General features: G+C 35.4%; 1 protein-coding gene across 1 annotated transcript; it reads right to left on the bottom strand.

Moving 5' to 3' along the window:
- Positions 1–20156: 20156 nt before the first annotated feature.
- Positions 20157–21387, bottom strand: LOC147473925 (Late embryogenesis abundant (LEA) hydroxyproline-rich glycoprotein family). The gene has a single exon (XM_086586867.1). It carries the CDS (start codon positions 21136–21138, stop codon positions 20353–20355), a length of 786 nt encoding a protein of 261 aa, XP_086442993.1. The 5' UTR covers positions 21139–21387; the 3' UTR covers positions 20157–20352.
- Positions 21388–25445: the final 4058 nt, after the last annotated feature.

Raw genomic sequence — 25445 nt, 5'->3', positions numbered from 1 at the left:
GCATTGTTTCATTCCTTTCAGTTTCGATACTTTTGGTTTCTTGGCACAACAATCTGTTAAGCTCCTTAAGAGATTGTAGAAAGTTATGGACTACAACCCCTAATGACAGGTTTGGTTCTAACGAGTTTTGTATTCGGGGAGGATAGGATTTGCAGATTCGAAAAAGGACATCGTCGTCCACGACTTGTTGCACGCTTTTCCTAATTATTTGTAAAACTTTTTATCATTATAAATAACATTTACACTTAAAAACAACAACAAAACCAACAATTTCATTTATTCGAATAAAATATATTACAAAAAAAAAACATTTACTTTTATATGAAGAGTATATACTATAAATTAAAATAAAATAACAACAACAACAACAACAACAACATTTTCATTTATTCAAAGAGTATATACTACAAAAAATAAAAATAAAAATAAAAAATCATCATTTTCTTTTTTTCATAGATTATCCACTACAAAAAAAAATAAAAATAAAATAAAAATAAAACTATAAAAATAAAACAAATCAAAAACTCACAAAAACAAAGCTAACTGAACTTATTCTGCTAAAATACAGTCCCGTGCACTACTCTAAAAGCTTTGAACAGTTTCCACTTTTGAAGTTTGCGCCATCAATTTAGAATATACATGTTGGTCTAACTACTTTGTGAAACATTCTTCCATATGTTCTACCTCATTACAAAGCCATGATCTTCATCTATGAAATCTGAAGTTAAAAAACCCATCTTGAAAAAATTAACTTTTCACGTACATTCCACGTAAGAGTGTTCAGATAAAAGCATATGTCTCATTTTATGTGTTATCTCTTTCCTATTGTGATGATATTTGTTTGTTTTCATTGATTGGTGTGATATTTTCAACTTTCTTTTGACATGTTACTTATTGTGCTCGACACACTTTTTCCTGCAGTGTTAGCTAAATTTTTTCTCAAGCTTCACAGGTATTTTCTTTCTTCATTTCTTGACATTTTGAGGAGAAAGCATCCTTCTGTTTGGGGGTGGTAAGAACCTGAAGCCAAATTTAAGTAGTTTTTAGGTTTTATAGAGCTTATTTATGAATAAGTGTACTTAGTGACAAAGTCTTGTTTCCCTTTTTCTGATGAAAATTGTCTAGAAATCTCACACTAGTATTCGTATTAGGATTTGTTCTTAGAAACTTAATATAATATGTAGGCAATAGTTTTTACATCTTTTCAAGAATATTCATGCACGGAGTATCATTGACAGCATAATTTATACATTTTCCAGGTTTCAAATACCGACTTGATCATGTTAGGGATATTTTATGTGATGCATTTTGGAGAGCTGGAGTACAAGTGAAGAAGGAGGCTCTAATGAATTTTTTCATTGATCCAAATGAGAGAAGATCAACACTTTGGCTTGTAAATGTATTAGCCTACAGTTGGTTTGCGGGGAGGCATGCGTGTGTTGATGTAACTTGAGACTCTCTGTTGCTAGGGCTTGGGAATGGAGTCTTTGAGGTGGGAGAACCAGCTAATAGAGCAGCAGCAGGGAAGATTGGGAAACACTAGGAGGCTTGTACAGCTAACCAGCATTGTTTCATTCCTTTCAGTTTCGATACCTTTGGTTTCTTGGCACAACAATCTGTTAAGCTCCTTAAGAGATTGCAGAAAGTTATGGACTACAACCCCTAATGACAGTTGGTTCTAACGAGTTTGTATTCAGGAGGATAGGATTTGCAATTCAGAAAGGACATGCGTCACAGCTTGTTGCGCTTGTCCTAATTATTTGTAAAACTTTTTATCATTATAAATAACATTTACACTTAAAAACAACAACAAAACCAACATTTTCATTTATTCGAATAAAATATATTACAAAAAAAAACATTTTCTTTTATATGAAGAGTATATACTATAAATTAAAATAAAATAACAACAACAACAACAACAACAACAACAACAACATTTTCATTTATTCAAAGAGTATATACTACAAAAAAAAAAAAAAAAAAACATCATCATTTTTTTTTTTTTCATAGATTATCCACTACAAAAAAAATAAAAATAAAATAATAAAACTATAAAAATAAAACAAATCAAAAACTCACAAAAACAAAGCTAACTGAACTTATTCTGCTAAAATACAGTCCCGTGCACTACTCTAAAAGCTCCGAACAGTTTCCACTTTTGAAGTTTACGCCATCAATTCAGAATATACATGTTGGTCTAACTACCTTGTGAAACATTCTTCCATATGTTCTACCTCATTACAAAGCCATGATCTTCATCTATGAAATCTGAAGTTAAAAAACCCATTTTGAAAAAATTAACTTTTCACGTACATATCACGTAAGAGTGTTCAGATAAAAGCATATGTCTCATTTTATGTGCTATCTCTTTCCTATTGTGTGATATTTGTTTGTTTTCATTGATTGGTGTGATATTTTCAACTTTCTTTTGACATGTTACTTATTGTGCTCGACACACTTTTTCCCGCAGTGTTAGCTAAATTTTTTCTCAAGCTTCACAGGTATTTTCTTTCTTCATCTCTTGACATTTTGAGGAGAAAGCATCCTTCTGTTTGGGGGTGGTAAGAACCTGAAGCCAAATTTACGTAGTTTTTAGGTTTTATAGAGCTTCTTTATGAATAAGTGTACTTAGTGACAAAGTCTTGTTTCCCTTTCTCTGATGAAAATTGTCTAGAAATCTCACACTAGTATTCGTATTAGGATTTGTTCTTAGAAACTTAATATAATATGTAGGCAATAGTTTTTACATCTTTTCAAGAACATTCATGCACGGAGTATCATTGACAGCATAATTTATACATTTTCCAGGTTTCAAATACCGACTTGATCATGTTAGGGATATTTTATGTGATGCATTTTGGAGAGATGGAGTACAAGTGAAGAAGGAGGCTCCAGTGAATTTTTTCATTGATCCAAATGAGAGAAGATCAACACTTCGGCTTGCAGATGTATTGGCCTACAGTTGGTTTGCGGGGAGGCATGCATGTGTTGATGTAACTTTAGACTCCCAACAGGAGTCGACCGGTTCCCCTTAGAGGTCAACAAAAAACTAGAGCATCGCATAGGTGTAGGGCATTACGTCGAAAGCAGAGCAAGCAGGTAAGTACCGAAAGCAGGTAAGGCTTTATCAGCGGGTAACGCTTGACGCAGAAAGCGCATAACAAGTAGCTATCCTCAAAAGAAGTAGCTCTCCTAACATCCATGTTTTTTTTTTCTATGTCCTTGATTATCTGAAAGCTATACTCGAAAGGAAAGAAACAAAAGTGTAACAAAAGCAACTATTGAACAACCTATTCCTATTCATGCAACGGCTTTGTTTTTCTCTTTTCATGCACGCACATACCTTTCCCGTTTCTTGAATCCCGGCATCGGCAACCCCTGCTGGATTGGCCAGTTCTTCTTTAGGAGAGTGTCGTGGGAGAGCTACATTTAGGAGAGCGACCCTGGTTTCGTGGGAGAGAGGGACTAAACATACGAAATAGTAGCTCCTTTCATGAGTGGATTGCGTTTCTGAGTCTAAAGTTTGAGTCGGCGAAATGAAATTTCTATCTGTGGCTGCTCCTTCAATTGTTGGGTTGCTGAACGAGTTCCTTCTCTAACGACGCTTGGCTTGCATTTGGAGCATTTCAAGGTGTGGGTGCCCGGCCTTGTATTGTCGCATGATCCGGTGTTGCCATTCGATCTGGTGGGAAGTACATCACCGGGTAGGAAAGGAAATAGGAAGGTTACGACCGGGGAGGTATCGGATTGGAGTCAGGCCTCACCAGCATGGGCATTTCTATGAGATAAAAGAAAGAGCAGTAATGGCGGGGGCAGCAGACGGAAGAGCCTGCCGTAGTTCAGTCATTCCCGGGCTTTAAGCTTTAAGTCCTAGTGTTGCCACGAGGGAAGTCCCACTACAGAAAGAAGGGGAGTGCGAAAGAAGACTAACAACTACAAGTGGAGTCCAAAGCCTACTAGCAAAGGCGAGAGCTACAACCACTAAGAAGAAGTTCCAAACGGGGTCGTGTCTGTCCCTTACCAACAAGGCGAGATCAGAGGCAACGGTGGCAGAAGCAAGGATGACTTACAACTAAAACAAGCAGAAGGAACGGTAGGGGGTTTGATACCACTTTGAATCAGGAAGCAAAGAGCAAATAGGGGGTCTCACTCATAAAGTTTATGCACTCAATAATAGAATGGGCCTCTTGAAAGAGAGGCCCGAACGCAACGGACATGAGAGTTTGTCATTTTCTTGATACAGAAGCAAGGGGTCATTCGCACCTTGCTTAGGCATTCAAACACCGCTTGCTCTTTCGGTTAATAATCTCCCTCTTCCTTCCCTTCCTATCTCTTCCTGCTATCCCAGTTTAGGGAATATTCAATGAAGGAAGTTACTTGAAAGTTGAGTGAGGTTGTTCTTGCCATAGTGGGCAGGAGCGCACTTCCGTTTTCTACGCTGAGTTGAGTGAGTCAAAGTGTCCTTAGACGGATCAGGCAAAGGTGCTTGTAAGCTCGCCCCTCAAGGAAAGGAAAGGCAGACTTACACCCAAACAAATGAAATGCTCTCCATGGTCTCAGGTGGAAGTCCTTACCTCTAAAGATTGGAAGATTTAGAGTGACCACTAGCCTATTAGTAGAAGGAAGTCCCCATCTCACTTGTCACAGCAGTTGACTGATTGATTCGCGCATCAGTAGCCATCGCCTGGTGAAGCCTAGATTAAGCCGATGAGTAGCTGGACGAAGAGAAGATCGATTCTCTCGCAAGATCTCTTTAGAAGACTCACGCGTGGGAAACCCTTTACTTGACTTTGTCGATGGCTTGGGGATTGAGTTTGCTTGCTGCTTGCCCGGATGTTGGAGATGATAACCCAAACTGGGTGTTTAGCTGATTGGAATCGTCAACTTCGACCTGTGGCTTTCAAGAATAGATTATCTGCCCTTTTAACGATATTTCGACTTTCAATTGGTCCCCCCTTAAGAGTAGGAAGAACTAGCCATAAAACGTCTTAGAACAAGCCTAGGAAGAACCTACCCTTTCTCTATCCGGAATCCCCAGTTCTTCGTTTGATTGACATGACTTCAGTTTAGGCATTTTAGGCCAGTCAACAAGGGAACCCCTCTCCATTTTCTATGTCCAGAGACGTTTACTCCTTCTGTCAAGGCAGGCAGGTAAGGGCAGGGGCAACAAATATAGTTATTCTCTTGCTCGTCTTATGTTATATAAACATCCTCCCTCCATCCGCAGCTCTGAGGGTTAAGAAAAGCTTTTCAGAGGCCACCCAGTTTCAGGTTTGCGATGGGTCTATGTACGATAGGTGCGAATTGGCTTTTGCTGTAGTTCGCTCATCCCCCGCTTGGTGGCTTAAGCGAGTTTAGGCACGACCAGTCAGTTGCTTGTGTTTACCGGTCACCGTCCTAAAATGAAATTCTTCCCCTGCCCGCTTGATCTCTTGTTTAGCAAATCGGGAATAGAAGGCCTAGGTCTCTTTCCTCTCCTTAACAGTCGAGCTTTAACTCAAACCTTTAAATGATTCTTCCTCCCGCTCTTGAGTCTCATTCTGGGGTTCAGGAATAGGGGAAGAGGGAGTCTATTGGTATGGGTCCTAATCGCTCGTAACGATCCTTTGGATCCCTTCTGTCGTCTCGGTCGTCATCTATCCCCTCTTTTGAGTCAGTGATTCAAAGACTGCCTTTCCTCGATCTTGATTAGCGTAGAAATTAAGGCATTATAATACTAGTTGAGACGGGGAGACAAAAAGAAAATTCTATGAAGATTTGGTTTCGAACGGGGTGCTCTCTGAGAGTTTTGTACTAGCGATGAACGTCATGGCCGATTTACAAGTCGACTATCAAATGCTCATGTGGTTGACTCATTTTATAATGTATTGATAGGTGCCGGAGCGGCAACAATTGCTTCAGCTGCTATCGGTATTGGAAATGTCCTTAGTTCTTCGATCCATTCCGTGGCGCTGCTGTCGTGTAGTTGAGGGCGCAAAGAATAGAAAGAGGAGGGCCCTATAATGAGGCCCCGGTAACCACTATGGTTATGGTACTGGGGGAGAGGAAAGTGGGCATTGGGTTCCTCTCGCTAGAGGAAAGCGAGTATGTGGGTTCCTCTCCCTATTTTCTAGAATCCATGATCTATTGGGGAATGAATAGGCCACTTCTTATCTTTGTTTTTAGGCCGGTTGAAGTCCAATCCGTCTGAGTAGCTCACGTCAGGAATTGTTCTAGTTAGCAAGCTAGTAATTTCATAAGCAAGGGCTGCTAACGGCGAGCGGAAGTCGGCAACAGAGTTCCCTCCTCCGCTTGCTTGCCTTCGGTATCGCTAACGCTAGCTTGAGTTATCGCTTTGCTTGTTGAGTTGAGTTTGCAATCGAGGGAGACCCCCACAAGGAGTCGACCGAAACTGCGAGCATAAACTGAAAGCATAAGCAAGACAAGACGAGCTAAAGTTAGCGGAACGTAGGGAGACTCCCACCAGGAGTCGAGCGTCACTTTAGATCCTGTTGCAGCTGTAGCCTACCCCCAAAGCCCACAAAAGGCGTAGAGGGGGGAGGCGGCTATAGCGTCTTTCGAGGGAGACTCCCAACAGGAGTCGACCGGTTCCCCTTCGAGGTCGAGCTCCCCCCCTACAGCAGAAGGAGGGAAGATTAGGAAACACGAGGAGGCTTGTACAGCTAACCAGCATTGTTTTATTCCGTTACTTTTGGTTTCTTGGCACAACAATTTGTTAAGCTCCTTAAGAGATTGCAGAAAGTTATGGACTACAACCCCTAATGACAGCTGGTTCTAACGAGTTTGTATTCAGGAGGATAGGATTTGCAGTTCATAAAGGACATGCGTCACAGCTTTTTGCACGCTTGTCCTAATTATTTGTAAAACTTTTTATCATTATAAATAACATTTACACTTAAAAACAACAACAAAACCAACATTTTCATTTATTCGAATAGAATATATTAAAAAAAAAAAAAAAAAAAAAAAAAAATTTTCTTTTATATAAAGAGTATATACTATAAATTAAAATAAAACAACAACAACAACAACAACAACATTTTCATTTATTCAAAGAGTATATAATACAAAAAAAAAAAAAAAAAAAAAAATCATCATTTTCTTTTTTTCATAGATTATCCACTACCAAAAAAAAAAAAAAAAAAACCTATAAAAATAAAACAAATCAAAAACTCACAAAAACAAAGCTAACTGAACTTATTCTGCTAAAATACAGTCCCGTGCACTACTCTAAAAGCTCCGAACAGTTTCCACTTTTGAAGTTTGCGCCATCAATTCAGAATATACGTGTTGGTCTAACTACCTTGTGAAACATTCTTCCATATGTTCTACCTCATTACAAAGCCATGATCTTCATCTATGAAATCTGAAGTTAAAAAACCCATCTTGAAAAAATTAACTTTTCACGTACATACCACGTAAGAGTGTTCAGATAAAAGCACATGTCTCATTTTATGTGCTATCTCTTTCCTATTGTGTGATATTTGTTTGTTTTTATTGATTGGTGTGATATTTTCAATTTCTTTTGACATGTTACTTATTGTGCTCGACACACTTTTACCCGCAGTGTTAGCTAAATTTTTTCTCAAGCTTCACAGGTATTTTCTTTCTTCATCTCTTGACATTTTGAGGAGAAAGCATCCTTCTGTTTGGGGGTGGTAAGAACCTGAAGCCAAATTTACGTAGTTTTTAGGTTTTATAGAGCTTCTTTATGAATAAGTGTACTTAGTGACAAAGTCTTGTTTCCCTTTCTCTGATGAAAATTGTCTAGAAATCTTACACTAGTATTCGTATTAGGATTTGTTCTTAGAAACTTAATATAATATGTAGGCAATAGTTTTTACATCTTTCCAAGAACATTCATGCAAGGAGTATCATTGACAGCATAATTTGTACATTTTCCAGGTTTCAAATACCAACTTGATCATGTTAGGGATATTTTATGTGATGCATTTTGGAGAGTTGGACTACAAGTGAAGAAGGAGGCTCCAGTGAATTTTTTCATTGATCCAAATGAGAGAAGATCAACACTTCGGCTTGTAGATGTATTAGTCTACAGTTGGTTTGCGAGGAGGCATGCGTGTGTTGATGTAACTTGAGACTCTCTGTTGCTAGGGCTTGGGAATGGAGTCTTTGAGGTGGGAGAACCAACTAATAGAGCAACAGCAAGGAAGATTGGGAAACACGAGGAGGCTTGTACATCTAACCAGCATTGTTTCATTCCTTTCAGTTTCGATAATTTTGGTTTCTTGGCACAACAATCTGTTACACCCCTTAAGAGATTGCAGAAAGTTATGGACTACAACCCCTAATGACAGCTGGTTCTAACGAGTTTGTATTCAGGAGGATAGGATTTGCAGTTCAGAAAGGACAAGTGTCACAGCTTTTTGCACGTTTGTCCTAATTATTTCTAAAACTTTTTATCATTATAAATAACATTTACACTTAAAAACAACAACAAAACCAACATTTTCATTTATTCGAATAGAATATATTACAAAAAAAAAAAAAAATTTTTTTTTATATAAAGAGTATATACTATAAATTAAAATAAAACAACAACAACAACAACAACAACATTTTCATTTATTCAAAGAGTATATACTACAAAAAAAAAACATCATCATTTTCTTTTTTTCATAGATTATCCACTACCAAAAAAAAAAAAATAAAAAAAAAATAAATAAAACCCTATAAAAATAAAACAAATCAAAAACTCACAAAAACAAAGCTAACTGAACTTATTCTGCTAAAATACAGTCCCGTGCACTACTCTAAAAGCTCCGAACAGTTTCCACTTTTGAAGTTTGCGCCATCAATTCAGAATATACGTGTTGGTCTAACTACCTTGTGAAACATTCTTCCATATGTTCTACCTCATTACAAACCCATGATCTTCATCTATGAAATCTGAAGTCAAAAAACCCATCTTGAAAAAATTAACTTTTCACATTACCATAAGAGTGTTGGTAATAAAAGTTACATGTCTAAAATGTGCTATCATTGTGTGATATTTGTTTGTTTTCATTGATTGGTGTGATATTTACAACTTCCTTTTGACATGTTACTTATTGTGCTCGACACACTTTTTCCCGCAGTGTTAGCTAAATTTTTTCTCAAGCTTCACAGGTATTTTCTTTCTTCATCTCTTGACATTTTGAGAATAAAGCATCCTTCTATTTTGGGGTGGTAAGAACCTGAAGCCAAATTTACGTAGTTTTTAGGTTTTAAAGAGCTTCTTTATGAATAAGTGTACTTAGTGACAAAGTCTTGTTTCCCTTTCTCTAATGAAAATTGTCTAGAAATCTCACACTAGTATTCGTATTAGGATTTGTTCTTAGAAACTTAATATAATATGTAGGCAATAGTTTTTACATCTTTTCAAGAACATTCATGACAGAGTATCATTGACAGCATAATTTATACATTTTCCAGGTTTCAAATACCGACTTGATCATGTTAGGGATATTTTATGTAATGCATTTTGGAGAGCTGGAGTACAAGTGAAGAAGGAGGCTCCAGTGAATTTTTTCATTGATCCAAATGAGAGAAGATCAACACTTCGGCTTGCAGATGTATTGGCCTACAATTGGTTTGCGGGGAGGCATGCGTGTGTTGATGTAACTTTAGACTCTCTGTTGCTAGGGCTTGGGAATGGAGTCTTTGAGGTGGGAGAACCAGCTAATAAAGCAGCAGCAGGGAAGATTGGGAAACACGAGGAAGCTTGTACAGCTAACCAGCATTGTTTCATTCCGTTCAGTTTCGATACTTTTGGTTTCTTGGCACAACAATCTGTTAAGCTCCTTAAGAGATTGCAGAAAGTTATGGACTATAACCCCTAATGACAGCTGGTTCTAACGAGTTTGTATTCAGGAGGATAGGATTTGCGATTCGAGAAAGGGACAAGCGCCACGAATTGTTTTACGCTTGTCCTAATTATTTGTAAAACTTTTTATCATTATAAATAACATTTACACTTCAAAACAACAACAAAACCAATATTTTCATTTATTCGAATATAATATATTACAAAAAAAAACATTTTCTTTTATATGAAGAGTATATACTATAAATTAAAATTAAATAACAACAGCAACAGCAACAACAACAACATTTTCATTTATTCACAGAGTATATACTACAAAAAAAAAAAAAAAAAAAAAAAAAATCATCATTTTATTTTTTTCATAGATTATCCACTACCAAAAAAAAACCCCCTTATAAAAATAAAACAAAACAAAAACTCCCAAAAGCAAAGCTAACTGAACTTATTCTGCTAAAATACAGTCCCGTGCACTACTCTAAAAGCTCCGAACAGTTTCCACTTTTCAAGTTTGCGCCATCAATTCAGAATATACGTGTTGGTCTAACTACCTTGTGAAACATTCTTCCATATGTTCTACCTCATTACAAAGCCATGATCTTCATTTATGAAATCTGATGATAAAAAACCCATCTTGAAAAAATTAACTTTTCACGTACATACCACGTAAAAGTGTTCAGATAAAAGCACATGTCTCATTTTATGTGCTGTCTCTTTCCTATTGTGTGATATTTGTTTGTTTTCATTGATTGGTGTGATATTTTCAACTTTCTTTTGACATGTTACATATTGTGCTCGAGGAGGCTTGTATAGCTAACCAGCATTGTTTCATTCTGTTTAGTTTCGACACTTTTGGTTTCTTGGCACAACAATATGTTAAGCTCCTTAAGTGATTGTAGAAAGTTATGGACTACAACCTAATGACAGCTGGTTCTAACGAGTTTGTATTCAAGAGGATAGGATTTGCAGTTCAGAAAGGACTTGCGTCATAGCTTGTTGCACGCTTGTCCTAATTATTTGTAAAACTTGTTATCATTATAAATAAAATTTCCACTTAAAACAACAACAACAACAACATTTTCTTTCATTCGAAGAGTATATACTACTAAAAAAAAAACACACACACACACACACACACAACATCATCATTTTCTTTTTTTCATAGATTATCCAATACAAAAACCAAAAAATAAAATAAAAAAAAAAAAATACTAAAAAACCCCTAAAAAACCTCTAAAAAAATAAAACGAATCAAAAACTCACAAAAGCAAAGCTAATTGAACTTATTCTACTCAAATATAGTCGTGTGCATTACTATAAAAGCTCCTAACAGCACCCACTATTGAAGTTTGCGCTATCAATTCAGAATATACGTGTTGGTCTAACTACCTTTTGAAACATTCTTCCATATCTTCTACCTCATTACAAAGCCACGATCTTCATCTAGGAAATCTGAAGTTAAAAAACTCATAGTGAAAAAATTAACTTTTCACGTACATACCACGTAAGAGTGTTCAGACAAAAGCACGTGTCTCATTTTGTGTGCTATCACTTTCCTATTGTATAATATTTGTTTGTTTTCTTTGATTGGTGTGATATTTTCATCTTTCTTTTTACATGTTGCATATTTTTCTCGGCTCACTTTTTGTTGCAATGTTAGCTGAATTTTTGCTGAAGTTTCACAAGTATTTTCTTTCTTCATCTCTTTACACTTTGAGGACAAAGAATCCTTCTATTTGGGGGTGGTAAGAACCCGTAGCAAAATTTAGGCTGTTTTTAGGTTATATAGAGCTTCTTTATGAATAAGTGTACTTAGTGGCAAAGTTTTGTTTCCTTTTCTATGAAGAAAATTGTCTATAAATCTCACACTAGTATTTGAATTAGGATTTGTTCTTAAAACTTAATATATTATGTACGCAATAGTTTTTACATCTTTTCATGAACATTCATGCACGGAGTATCATTCTCAGCACATTTTAAACATTTTCCAAGTTTCAAATACCGACATGATCATGTTAGGGATATTTTTTGTGTTGGATTTTGGATGGCTGGAGTACAAGTGAAGAAGGAGGCTCTCGTGAATTTTTTCACTGATCCGAATGAGGGAAGATCAACACTTCGGCCTGCGGATGTATTGGTCTACAGTTGGTTTGAGGTGAGGCATGCGTGTGTTGATGTAACTGGAGCCTCTCCGTTTGTAGGGCTATGGGAATTTAGTATTTGAGTTGGGAGAAGCAGCTAATATAGCAGTACCAGGGAAGATTGGGAAACACGAGGAGGCTTGTAAAGCTAACCATCATTGTTTCATTCTGTTCAGTTACAACACTTTTGGTTTCTTGGCACAACAATCTGTTAAGCTCCTTATGTGATTGCAGAAAGTTATAGAATACAACCTAATGACAGCTGGTTCTAACGAGTTTGTATTCAGGAGGATAAGATTTGCAGTTCATAAAGGACTTGCTTCACAGCTTGTTGCACGTTTGTCCTAATTATTTGTAAAACTCGTTATCATTATAAATAAAATTTCCATTTAAAAAAAACAACAACAACAACATTTTCTTTTATTCGAAGAGTATATACTACAAAAGAAATATATATATATATATATATATATATATATATATATACAATAAATAAAAAATTTCAACAACAACAACATTTTATATATTACAAAAATATACTACAAAAAAAAAAAAAATCATCATCATTTCCAAAAAAAAAAAAAATAATAAATAAATATATATATATATATATAATATATATATATATATAAAATAAAACAAATCAAAAAATCAGAAAAGCAAAGCTAACTGAACTTATTCTCCTCAAGTACAGTCGCGTGCACTACTCTAAAGCTCCGAACAGCTTCCAATATTGAAGTTTGCGCCATCAATTCAGAATATACGTGTTGATCTAACTACCTTGTGAAACATTCTTCCTTATGTTCTACCTCATTACAATGCCATGATCTTCGTCTAGGAAATCTGAAGTTAAAAAACCCATTTTGAAAAAATTAACTTTTCACGTACATACCACGTAAGAGTGTTCAGACAAAAGCACATGTCTCATTTGGTGTACTATCTCTTTCCTATTGTGTGATATTTATTTGTTTCTATTGATTGGTGTGATATTTTCAACTTTCTTTTGACATGTTACATATTGTGCTCGTCACACTTTTTACCGCAGTGTTACCTGAATTTTTTCTCAAGCTTCACAGGTATTTTATTTCTTCATCTCTTGACATTTTGAGGAGAAAGCATCCTTCTGTTTGTGGGTGGTAAGAACAAATCAAAAACTCACAAAAGCAAAGCTAACTGAACTTATTCTTCTCAAATACCATCGCGTGCACTACTCTAAAAGCTCCAAACAGCTCCCACTATTTAATTTTGCGCCATCAATTCAGAATATACGTGTTGGTCTAACTACCTTGTGAAACATTCTTCCATATGTTCTACCTCATTACAAAGCCACGATCTTCATCTAGGAAATCTGAAGTTAAAAAACCCATCTTGAAAAAATTAACTTTTCACGTAATACTACGTAAGAGTGTTCAGACAAAATCACGTGTCTCATTTTGTGTGCTATACCTTTCCTATTGTATGATATTTGTTTGTTTTCTTTGATTGGTGTGATATTTTCAACTTTCTTTTTACATGTTGCATATTGTGCTCGACTCACTTTTTGCTGCAGTGTTAGCTGAATTTTTTTGAAGCTTCACAAGTATTTTCTTTCATAATCTCTTGAAACTTTGAGGACAAAGAATCCTTCTATTTAGGGGTGGGAAGAACCCGTAGCAAAATTTAGGCAGTTTTTAGGTTGTATAGTGCTTCTTTATGAATAAGTGTACTTAGTGACAAAGTCTTATTTCCTTTTCTATGAAGAAAATTGTCTAGAAATCTCACACTAGTATTTGAATTAGGATTTGTTCTTAGAAACTTAATATATTATGTACGCAATAGTTTTTACATCTTTTCATGAACATTTATGCGCAGCATCATTCACAGCACATTTTATACATTTTCCAGGTTTCAAATATCGACATGATCTTGTCAGGGATATTTTTTGTGATGGATTTTGGATGGCTGGAGTACAAGTGAAGAAGGAGGCTCCCGTGAATTTTTTCACTGATCCGAATGAGGGAAGATCAACACTTCTGCTGCGGGCTGCGGATGTATTGGTCTACATTTGGTTTGAGGTAAGGCATGCGTGTGTTGATGTAACTGGAGCCTCTCCGTTGGTAGGGCTATGGGAATGGAGTATTTGAGTTGGGAGAAGCAGCTAATATAGCAGCGGCAGTGAAGATTGGGAAACACGAGAAGGCTTGTAAAGCTAACCAGCATTGTTTCATTCTATTCAGTTTCGACATTTTTGGTTTCTTGGCACAACAATCTTTTAAGCTCCTTATTTGATTGCAGAAAGTTATGGACTACAACCTAGTGACAGCTGGTTCTAACGAGTTTGTATTCGGGGAGGATAGGATTTGCAGTTCGAGAAAGGACTTGCGTCACAAACTGTTGCACGCTTTGTCCTAATTATTTTTAAAACTTCGTTATCATTATAAATAAAATTTTCACTTAAAAACAACAACAACAACAATAATATTTTTTTTTATTTGAAGAGTATAAACTAAAAAAAAAAAAAAAAAAAATATTCTCTTTTATTCAAGAGTATATATTATAAATAAAAAAATAACAAAAACAACAACATTTTCTTTTATTCGAAAAGTATATACAAAAAAAAAACAAAAAAAAAAACAAAAAAAAAAAAAAAAAAAAAAAAAAAAAAAAAACAAAACAAAACAAAAACAAAAAAAAAAACAAAAAAAAACAAAAAAAAACAAAAAACAAAACAAAAACAAAACAAAAACAAAAACAAATCAAAAACTCACAAAAGCAAAGCTAACTGAACTTATTCTCCTCAAATACAATCGCGTGCACTACTCTATAAGTTCCAAACAGCTTCCAATATTGAAGTTTGCGCCATCAATTCAGAATATACTTGTTGGTCTAACTACCTTTTGAAATATTCTTTCATATGTTCTATCTCATTACAAAGCCACGATCTTCGTCTAGGAAATCTGAAGTTAAAAAACCCATTTTAAAAAAATTAACTTTTCACGTACATAACACGTAAGAGTGTTCAGACAAAAGCACATGTCTCATTTGGTGTGCTATCTCTTTCCTATTGTTTGATATTTGTTTGTTTTCATTGATTGGTGTGATATTTTCAACTTTCTTTTGACATGTTATATATTGTGCTCGACACACTTTTTGCCGCATTGTTACTTGAATTTTTTCTCAAGCTTCACAGGTATTTTCTTTCTTCATCTCTTAACATTTTGAGGAGAAAGCATCCTTCTGTTTTGGGGTGGTAAGAACATGAAGCAAAATTTACGCAGTTTTTAGGTTGTATAGAGCTTCTTTATGAATAAGTGTACTTAGTGACAAAGTCTTGTTTCCTTTTCTTTGATAAAAATTGTCAAGAAATATTACACTAGTATTTGAATTAGGATTTGTTCTTAGAAACTTAATATAATATGTACCCAATAGTTTATACATCTTTTCAAGAACATTCATACACTGAGTATCATTGACAACATAATTTATACATTTTCCTGTTTCAAATTCCAACTTGTTAATGTCAGAGATATTTTATGTGATGCATTTTGGAGAGGCTGGAGTACAAGTGAAGAAGGAGGCTCCCGTGAATTTTTTTCATTGGTCCGAATGAGGAAAGATCAACACTTCGGCCTACAGATGTATTGGTTTACAATTGGTTTGAGTGGAGGCATGCGTGTGTTGATTTAACTTAAGCCTCTCCGTTGGCAGGGCTTGAGAATGGAGTCTTTGAGGTGGGAGAACCAGCTAATAGAGCAGTAGTAGGGAATATTGGGAAACACGAGGAGGCTTGTAAAGCTAACCAGCATTGTTTCATTCTGTTCAGTTTCGACATTTTTGGTTTCTTAGCACAACAATCTGTTAAGCTCCTTAAGTGATTGTAGAAAGTTATAGACTGCAACTTAATGACAGCTTTGGTTCTAACAAGTTTGTATTCATGTGGATAGGATTTGCCGTTTAGAAAGGACTTTGCATGCTTGTCCTAATTATTTGTAAATCTCGTTATCATTATCAATAAAATTTCCACTTAAAAAACAACAACAATAACATTTTCTTTTATTCGATGAGTATATACTACAAAAAAAAAACATTTTCTTTTATTCGAATAGTATATACTATAAAAAAAAAAAAAATAACAATAACAACAACATTTTCTTTTATTCGAAGTGTATATACTACAAAAAAAACTATAAAAAAAACATCATTTTCTTTTTTTCGAAGATTACCTAACACAAAAAAAAATAAAAAACCTTTAAAAATAAAACAAATCAAAAACTCACAAAAGCAAAGCTAACTGAACTTATTCTGCTCAAATACAGTCACGTGCACTACTCTATATGCTCCAAACAGCTTCCACTGTTGAAGTTTGTGCCATCAATTCAGAATATATTTGTTGGTCTAACTACCTTGTCAAATATTCTTCCATATGTTCTATCTCATTACAAAACCACGATCTTCGTCTAGGAAATCTGAAGTTAAAAAATCCATCTTGAAAAAATTAACTTTTCACGTACATACCACGTAAGAGTGTTCAGACAAATGGACGTGTCTCATTTGGTGTTCTATATCTCTCCTATTGTGTAATATTTGTTTCTTTTCTTTGATAGGTGTGATATTTTCAACTTTCTTTTTACATGTTGCATATTGTTCAAATTATATTAATAAAAGTGGGGTTTATTATAAATTTAGAGAGAGAGGTGTTTCTAAATTAAGTAAATAAAGAAAACTTAAATTGCCTACTCGATATTAGAAAGGGTATTCCGGAAGATCCGGACTATCATATAGTGTAGATATGGATTACATACCAATGTTCCTAATAGGTTTGTGGGAATTGTGGAGTCGGGGCGAAAGAGTTTCTTGCACCCACTTTAATTTTTCTTCCCTTTTCTTTTCCGTAAAGGGTCGTGTAATCATTTTTATCCAAATAAAAGTTTTATATATTTTGAACAAAAATTTATTGTATAGTGCTACTAGTATACCTATACCACGGCAAGGAACGAGCGAAAAAAAGAGACGCCGCACCAATCTAGAGACAAAGAAGATTAAAATGAGAGATACTACCAAATTAGATTATGAATCGGAGAAGAGGAGGAGATGTATAACACCCCATGTTTTTATTCGTTTATTTTCCTAATAATAATATTAATAGATAATGGATTAAATAAATTAGGATAAGTGTTAGTGGAAATAGGAGACGTGGGTTTATGGGATAAAACTTCTTCCCTATTTCGGGGGTTTTGTTTTTAACAAAAAGAAAAACAGAATAGAGTTTTCTCAACGAGAGATTCTGGGGGAAAAAAACAGGAGAGTTTTACCGTAAAAAGCGGGATTTTTGAATGAAGGAAAGGAAGGTTTTTCCGGTAGGCTTTTTGATAATCTTCTGCAGTAGATAGTTTTTTTTATTTCACAAATCGAGTTTTCTTGGTATCTGAGACAAATTTCTCTTCTCAAATGTTTCCGTTCATTTTCTGTTTGTTAATTTATGGTTATTCGGCTAGATAATGTTAGTGTAGCTTTTGTCAAAATATATATCATTATTGAAGCTTGGAGAAACCGGATTAATGGCAAGCCAAAACAAAACGATTGTCACTGGTAATGCGGTTTGGTACTTGTTAAAAAATATTATTTTTGAAACATTGTCTGTATTCCTCTTGTTGTATTGATTGAAATTGATTGGTTTGAAGTTTGGTTTTGGGGATTTTTCGTGATGTCGCAAAAAAGCTTGGAGAAATCGAAAAATGGTGTCCCCTTTTCATCTTTGTGGGTTGAAAAAATATAGTTTTTGTTTGAAATTTGTCAGCTTGAATTGAACATGGAGATGTTGGGTAAGGTGTTGAGGGTTGTGTGTTGAGTGGACATGGCTCGATGGTGCTCCAAAACAAATACAATGGAAGCTTCGGAGAGAGCTTTAATGGCGATCGGATGTATTTTTTGAAGTAACTAAATCGTGTTTTCTTTGTATGGTTAGATGGGGTTTTGTTGTAGGTTAAATTCGGGTTAGTGGAGAGTTGATTTTGTTGTGGTTTACTTTTTTGAAGCTCGGAGAAAGATTAATGGCGTCGATCGGGCAAATTTCTCATATAATGGAATTGATATTTCCTATTATCGGTGGATTTCTTTTTGTGAGGAATCAAACCGTGGGATTTAAATTGTAGATAGGTTGGTGGGTTGTGGTGGTAAATTGGTGTAAGTGGCGGATTGTGAGGGAGGAGGAAGATGAAACGATGTCGGTTTTTTGTTGGGCTTGGGCGAACAAAAAAATGTGGGCTGGATGTTTAGTTTAGATTTTCAAATTTGGTTTTGTATTAGACTTTGGGCCTTTGACTTTGGGCTTTTGGGTTTGGGGTTGGTTGACTGCTGTTGACCCTTGGCAGGTCGACTTTGACTTTGACGAGTTTGAATTTGACCAAAGTTGACTTTTACTAGGGTTGACTTTGACCCGTTGACCCAAAATTTGACTTTTTCTAAAATTATGATTCGGTCTATTAGGATAAGTCTATGACTAAACATCGTGTTTGACTTTAGGCTAGGACCTTTCTAAATATACTTGTGTATGCGTGTATTTCTTGCTTTGTGATTTTTCGATCTTTTAAGCGATACACCTCTCGTTATGACCACTTATATATCCATTTGAAATTAATAAAAAAAACCAAAATTACTTGAATCAAGATATTCCTTAATTACCGGAAATAATATATACAATAAATTTCAATAATCGCGTAAACAAATTTACCACCCTCTTTTAGAACTCTCCAGCCTCAAGTTTTGGAATTGAGTTTATGATTTGTTGATGTCATATGTTAGGTGGGCATTTATTGAATGTGCCATAAATGACCCGTTAAGCGTTATATAGGGGTATTCATTGAATGTGTCATGAATGACCTAATTCTTCATTGAATGTCCAAATAAATGACCCGGATTGTTTGGATCAGCCTAAAGAGGAACTAATTTGGTATTAAGCACTTCAAGTCGGATTTCATGTTGTATTCCTCAGGGAGTGTGCGGGAATGTAGGATTGGGTATTCCTTGAATGTGGCGAGAATGACCCGGGATATTCATTGAATGTGTCATGAATGACCGATTATTTAGAAGCTCCCCTAGAGAGGAACTAAGGTATTAGGGGTTTTATGGTTAGTTGTATTCTTTGATTATCGAGTGTTTGGGTTTTACTTTTGAATACGAATATAATAATCTACATATGTTATATAGAAGTTATAACTTTCTTTTTTAGGAGGGTAGGACTTTATAACATTTTGTCTTGAGGAGCCAGTCCTACCACTTATCACCGATGGATATTGGTAAGTTTTAATTGATGGTTTAGATATTAAAAGCGAGTTATTATAATGAGTTATATAATGGAAGTCTTGCTTGGGAAGAAATTATGCAAAGGGAATTAAAATGACTTGGAACTTTGTGTTTTCTTTCATTTGAATGATTAAGTTATGGGATAATATAAAGTGATTGTTTGAATAATTAAAGTATTTGATAATAATGAAATGTGGTTAGTTATCATCAAAAAAAAAATTCCATTTTCTTGACCCATCATTTTTTGTTTTGTTAAAAGGGTGTATTCTTGGAACATAAATTTATTGTATAGAACTACTGATTTGGATTCCTATACCGGGAGTTTAATTTATTAGCGAAAAAGGATGTAATAACGTAGGTTACATTTTTTATATGACAAAGAATCTGATGTTGGAAATTGTTATTCTTAAAATTTGTTTATGTTTGTATTGAAATGGAAGAAAGTTTAAAGAAAGTGATAGTTGAGGAATTTTGAGATTTTGTTGTTAAATTGATCCTACGTATGTGATGTGGATTTTAGGTTTTTGACATACCGTTGTATCAAACCTTCAGCTTAACCTTCTTGGTTTTAAACAATTAAACCAGAACATGGTTGAGATATTTATATTTCTAAAGGATTTATTTTTAATTGTTTAGAAATTGAAAAATGAAACCGTGAAAGAGATGAATTGATAACCAAGGTTGGACAACGTGTTGATGCATGGAAACTACGTATATATGATATATTATATTTTATTCTTACAGTGTGTAGCTAGGATTGAAAAATAAAACCGTGGATTAGAACTTGATAACCAATGTATAATTTCATTGTAACTAAGGGTGTTTCTTGTGTTTGGATAAGGGTAACTAAGAAAAAGAAAAAACTAAGGCTTTGTCGTTCACATTGTATTGTATTTTGCTTAATAGTATTATCGGGAAAATAAATAAATTGTATTTTGCTTAATATATAGACATTATAGAGACTATTCCACCTACAATAGTATAATGTCCAGTAACAAAATAAAATAAAAAAACCCTGAATTCCTGTATTTCTATCTAGCTGATCTTGGTTGTATAACTGTATAAGACGTTAAGATATGACGATGAGACTGAGGATGAAATGGTTTATTCCCAAGGCTTTACGTCGACGTCACACTTGTTGGAGAGGATCGAAGCGTCGACGGCTAACTTATCTACGGTTATTTGACAGCGCACCTTAACAGAAATGGTCCATGTCTTGAGGGAACCCACCTTTATTTTTACAGGAACCTTCAGATCCAATTTCAATGGGATCTCCCCCTTCTTCTGTTGATCCCTGAATGCCTCATAATCCGCAGCCGATAAGTTTGTGTCGGATCCGGTTAACACCGTTTGGAAAACCGTGACATTGTTAGTAGGCTGATGGAAGACGGGCAGAACACCCTTGCACAAAGGGTTGATGTCGTCAGAATGAGATACGGAAATGGAGCTCCCTTTGTTGTAATAGATACCGATCTTCTTGTTGGGGTTGCGTGCTTTCACAGTGACAACCATTTTGGGAGAAATTAATTGATCTGCTGATGTTAGATTGAATCCCTGTATCGAGAGCCTATCAACGGAGTATTTGGGAGCTTTAGGGTGGTAAACAAGGTAGAAGACACCGAAGGAGGCTGCGATGATGACGATTAGGATAATGAAGAGACTGAGAAGCCAGTAGAGGCAGCAGCAGCAGTGGTTTCGACGAGTAGGTTTCTGGTTGTTATGGCGAGTAGGGGGTGGCGGATAACGGTAGATCTGATCTTTGGGGAGGTTGACGACATAAGTACCCGGTGGAGGGGAATGCTTGGTCTGGTGGACTGAAACAGGTTGCTCTTCTCCGTGCACGGGTGATGTTGCCGTTGGCGAGTCCTTAGGATGAACCCGATCTGCCATGACAACTACTGAAGAGTAGAATTGGTGAGGAGATCGATCAGAGAGGAATCACTGAGATAGTTCTAGCAAGCATATAAATATGATGCTTATTAATTATCATTATCCATCTAGTGGGGGAACGGGGGGCTGAGAATGAGTCCAAGGCGGCAGAAATTGTTTATTTATGCAGACAACATCATACAGTAGGAGAGTTTATGGCTTACAGTCCATACTAGGCTGTAATGCTGAAATTTGAAGGGATCCATCGCAAGAGCAGGAACGGTTTAAAATAATCACACACGCTCTCTCTATAAGTCTATAGTCTATAGTCTATAGTCTATATGACCGTTTACAAGATGCGCGTACAATTCAATTACAGCTCACCATATCAGATGTCATATCTTTCCGCAATTAAAGAAGGCATGATGGCTCCTTTTTTTTTCGATAATAAAATGATGGTTCAATACTTCAATATATCAGATACACTCATACACCTTGAGCGTCCAAGTTTGTATATTTGAGATTATATTTTATTTTTGTATAGTTGTGATTTGTGAATTTATTATCTGCTTTTACAAGTTACCAAAAATTTTGGGTTAACTAGTATTATCCCCCACTAGATGAGCTAATTAGGATTTCTCCCCCACTAGATGGGAAATTAGGATCTCCCCCCCTAAACACACGGTTAATTTGGTTTGACTGTTAATTTTTAAGTCAAATAATTAAAAATTACACAAATGCCCTTATTGTTTTCAAAAAAAAAATATTCAATTTTAATTAGGTGGGGGTATTTATGTCATTTTCAATTGTTTGACTTGAAAATTAACGGTCAAACCAAGTTGACTATGTGTTTAGGGAGAAGACCCTAATTTCCCATCTAATGGGAAAATTCTAATTGGCTCATCTAGTAGGGGGGTAACACTAGTTCACCCAAAAAATTATCTGCTTTTACAGCTTTACCGACTATTCGCTCCATAAACAGTTGTACTCTTTTTGGGCAAAGATACACAGTTTACGGGTGGGTATGTTGTTTGACTATACACTCAATCGCCATTCTCATACGTTACTTTCACGTGTCACCGCCATAAAAGAAAGAAAAATATGTAGATTGGCCTTCTAGAATATATATATATATATATGAGCTTATGAAGGAATAATAGGCCACAAAACCAAGTTCGATCGGACCCACTAGATTTTTTATTTAGTCCATATTTTATTTTAAATTAGATAAGAGTGTTGAGCCCACACTTTCTATTTAGGGTAGTTTTGTACACGACCCGCTAACCCGATATGAAATTAGCGGGTTTGGGTTAGAAAAAAAAAGTTTTTTGAGTCATTTAAGAATTGACCCGTCAAACCTGTCAAATAAATGAGTTGGGTTAGGGTCACATATGTTAACTCAAGTAATAACTGGACTGATTTGGTCTCAGGTCTAATGGGTCGGGTCATCAACCATGACCAATATAACCTGTTTTAAGATAAATTTATTTATTTTTTAAGATCTCATCATCTCAACTATCTAAAATAAATGACGAAAATAAGAAGTATTAGCCGTTATATTGATTCATTCGATAAAGATATGTTTCGTTATTTAATTTTCATTGATATGTAATTGAATTATTGATGATTTTTGAGAATTATATATATATATATATTATTTTATTTTATAAATAAAATCGTAAAATACTAAATATTTTGCATACCGATTATCTGCAAATTAGATCCGAAATTGACCCGGTGGTTTAGCTTGTCACCCGTTGGGTAACCCATTATATAGGCGGGTTGGGTTTAGATTTTACAAATTCTACACGATTCGTAATTCGGTTAGATTTGGATTTGCTCTCCTAGCACGAGACCCGAATATGACACAACACGAACCCGACCCAACACGACCCATTGCCACCCCCACTTCTATCTAATAAAATAGAACGGTGTAGGGCCCAAAGGGCCCATCCAACGGCTAATGTCATGTTTCACAAGCTGTGATACGGTGAATCCAAGTGATTTAGAGATTTGTGCAATTTTTTTAAGGCTAAATCTATGGTGCGCAGGTCGTATGGTATGCTATCAAATCTAGGCCACTCATACCAAGGGGTGCGTGTGTATTGCATGGCAAAAGTACTGATCCAAAGGCCCACATTATCTGCTCACCATACATCTCGCGCACTGAAGACATGCTCTTTTTTTAAACCAAATAAGTATTCATGGGATCTATCAAAAAATCACTCAAAAATCAACAATTACAGTTGGACTTATAAACACTGGACTAGCCCCATAAACTGTTGGCTTCCAAATTTGACATGGTACTACATATAAGGCTGGCCCAATTGATGTTATTGAGCATATCGATAATGGGCAATTGGGCTGGCCTTGATTTGGTTTTCTGGCGCCGAAAGCACGACGAGTTGTTTAGTGTCGTACGTCACAGGCAAACCCTAGTCTCTAACATTGGAGAGAGGGGGATTGTTTTGGTTGGTGAAATTTGTAAACTTAGTCAAAGCAAGTCCATTGGGGGTGATGTGAGCTACTCATTGTTCGTGATTTTGAAATCATCGGAATTCCGAATGATTGAAAAATCAAAATTCCTATCGGTATTCTAACCACTATGTCAAAATTTGCAAGGTTCCAAATCTCATTTGAGCAGTTGATTTCACATCTTAGTCATTAGTCTAACTACCAAACCTAATTAGACTTATTCTTTTTAAGTTATTTCTTCCACAAAACAGTGGTGACGGCTGGAAGAGGCACCACCACCATGGATAATCTTATGGTATCCTTATGAGGAAGATGGTGGTGAATGGTAAGAATAGAATCGTGAGAGATCACCTCTAGTTAGAGAAGGTAATGAAGATGGATTGAGAATGAAAAGAAGTTCATGAGATCACCACTATTTATCATTACACACTTCTTCAATTTCATCTTTATCATTGATTTCTTCTTCAATTTCATCTCTATCATTGATTTCTTCTTCAATTTCACAATCAGTAGATTTAGGATTGTGTTTGGGGATGTAAAGCTAGGATTAGATATTTATATATGTTTAATTAGGTGATAAACTTTGTAATTAACCTATAATTACAATAGTACCCAACGATATATGTCGGATATTTCAATTTCAATGTTGTTTCGGTTTTCTGAAAAATCGAAATATTTTTCAGAATTCCGATGTTTCGTTCGAAATCACAAACTATGGAGCCCTACATACATATCAATATAGCACCCCAAATACTAAATGACCGATCTAATGAGGCTGCTAGAAGGGTTATAAATTTGGCTAGTGTAATAAATCCAATTAAATATGTGGTATTGTCTAGCAGCTGCCATAATTAAATTACAAAAACGAACAACACAATTTATGTGTGTCCACGTGTTAAATTTGACGGATGGCATAAATTGTATCGTATGTCCTATAAATTTCGATTTATGTGTACAACTAATAGACCGATAACATAAATTGTATCGTCCGTATCTTTTTATCACTTCAAAATTTTAAAAACCCATGGGAACAATTTAAAAAAAATTGGCACGACAAATTTGACTTGCATGCTAAGAGCAAGTCCAATGGGGTTATATGGGTTGTTAAAGGCAAATATAGCACCCCAACCACAAAGATGTCATTTCAATAGGACTGCTAAAAGAGTTTTAAATTTGGAATGAGTAAAAAACCCAGCCAAAGTTAAGACCTTCACTAATAGCTGCTATAATAAATTCGGGAGACAGACGGTATAGTTTCTACCGTCCGTGTTAAATTTTGACAAACGGCAGAAACTGTACCATCCATTCAAAAAAATTTCAAAAAATAATGGACGGACGACATAAACTATGCCGTCCGTATAATTTAGCACTTCAAAACAGACAACGCAATTGGATTGGTTTTTTTATTTTAGAGAGCCAAATTTAGCTAGGACAAGCTAAAAAGCCTATGTGACACTTTTAGCAGTCCAATTTAACAGCTCTCCGTTAGACTTGCTCTAAAAAGGCCAAAAATTTAATGTGGCACCCATTGAGCTCCATTTGACTTGCTCTCAGCTTTCATGTTGACGAAAACGGCTTTGCTTCTAGCCTTCTAGTGTGGGAAAGCATAAATAACGTGTAAATTAAACACGTTTTGTGATATATTAGAAGTCTGTCAAGTGTGATCTAGATGGGGCCACAATTTATAACCGTACAATGTCAGTGTAATATTGTAATATCTATTTTATCCTTTTATTGAATTTTAGGATAACCTCATTCCTACTAGGGGTGTGTATGGGTACCCAATTACCGGAACCGGAACCGAAATCATTTATAACGGGTCTGGGTCCTAAAATGTTATATCCATTTAAAGT

The sequence above is a fragment of the Coptis chinensis genome, unplaced genomic scaffold, assembly GCF_015680905.1.
Source record: "Coptis chinensis isolate HL-2020 unplaced genomic scaffold, ASM1568090v1 utg1580_pilon_pilon, whole genome shotgun sequence".
NCBI lineage: Eukaryota > Viridiplantae > Streptophyta > Magnoliopsida > Ranunculales > Ranunculaceae > Coptis > Coptis chinensis.
The sequence above is the reverse complement of the archived record's forward strand: the minus strand, read 5'-3'. Positions and strand labels throughout refer to the sequence as shown.

Excerpts from the sequence above, each read along its gene's own strand:
- LOC147473925 (XM_086586867.1), bottom strand. The coding sequence starts at position 21,138 with ATGGCAGATCGGGTTCATCCTAAGGACTCGCCAACGGCAACATCACCC.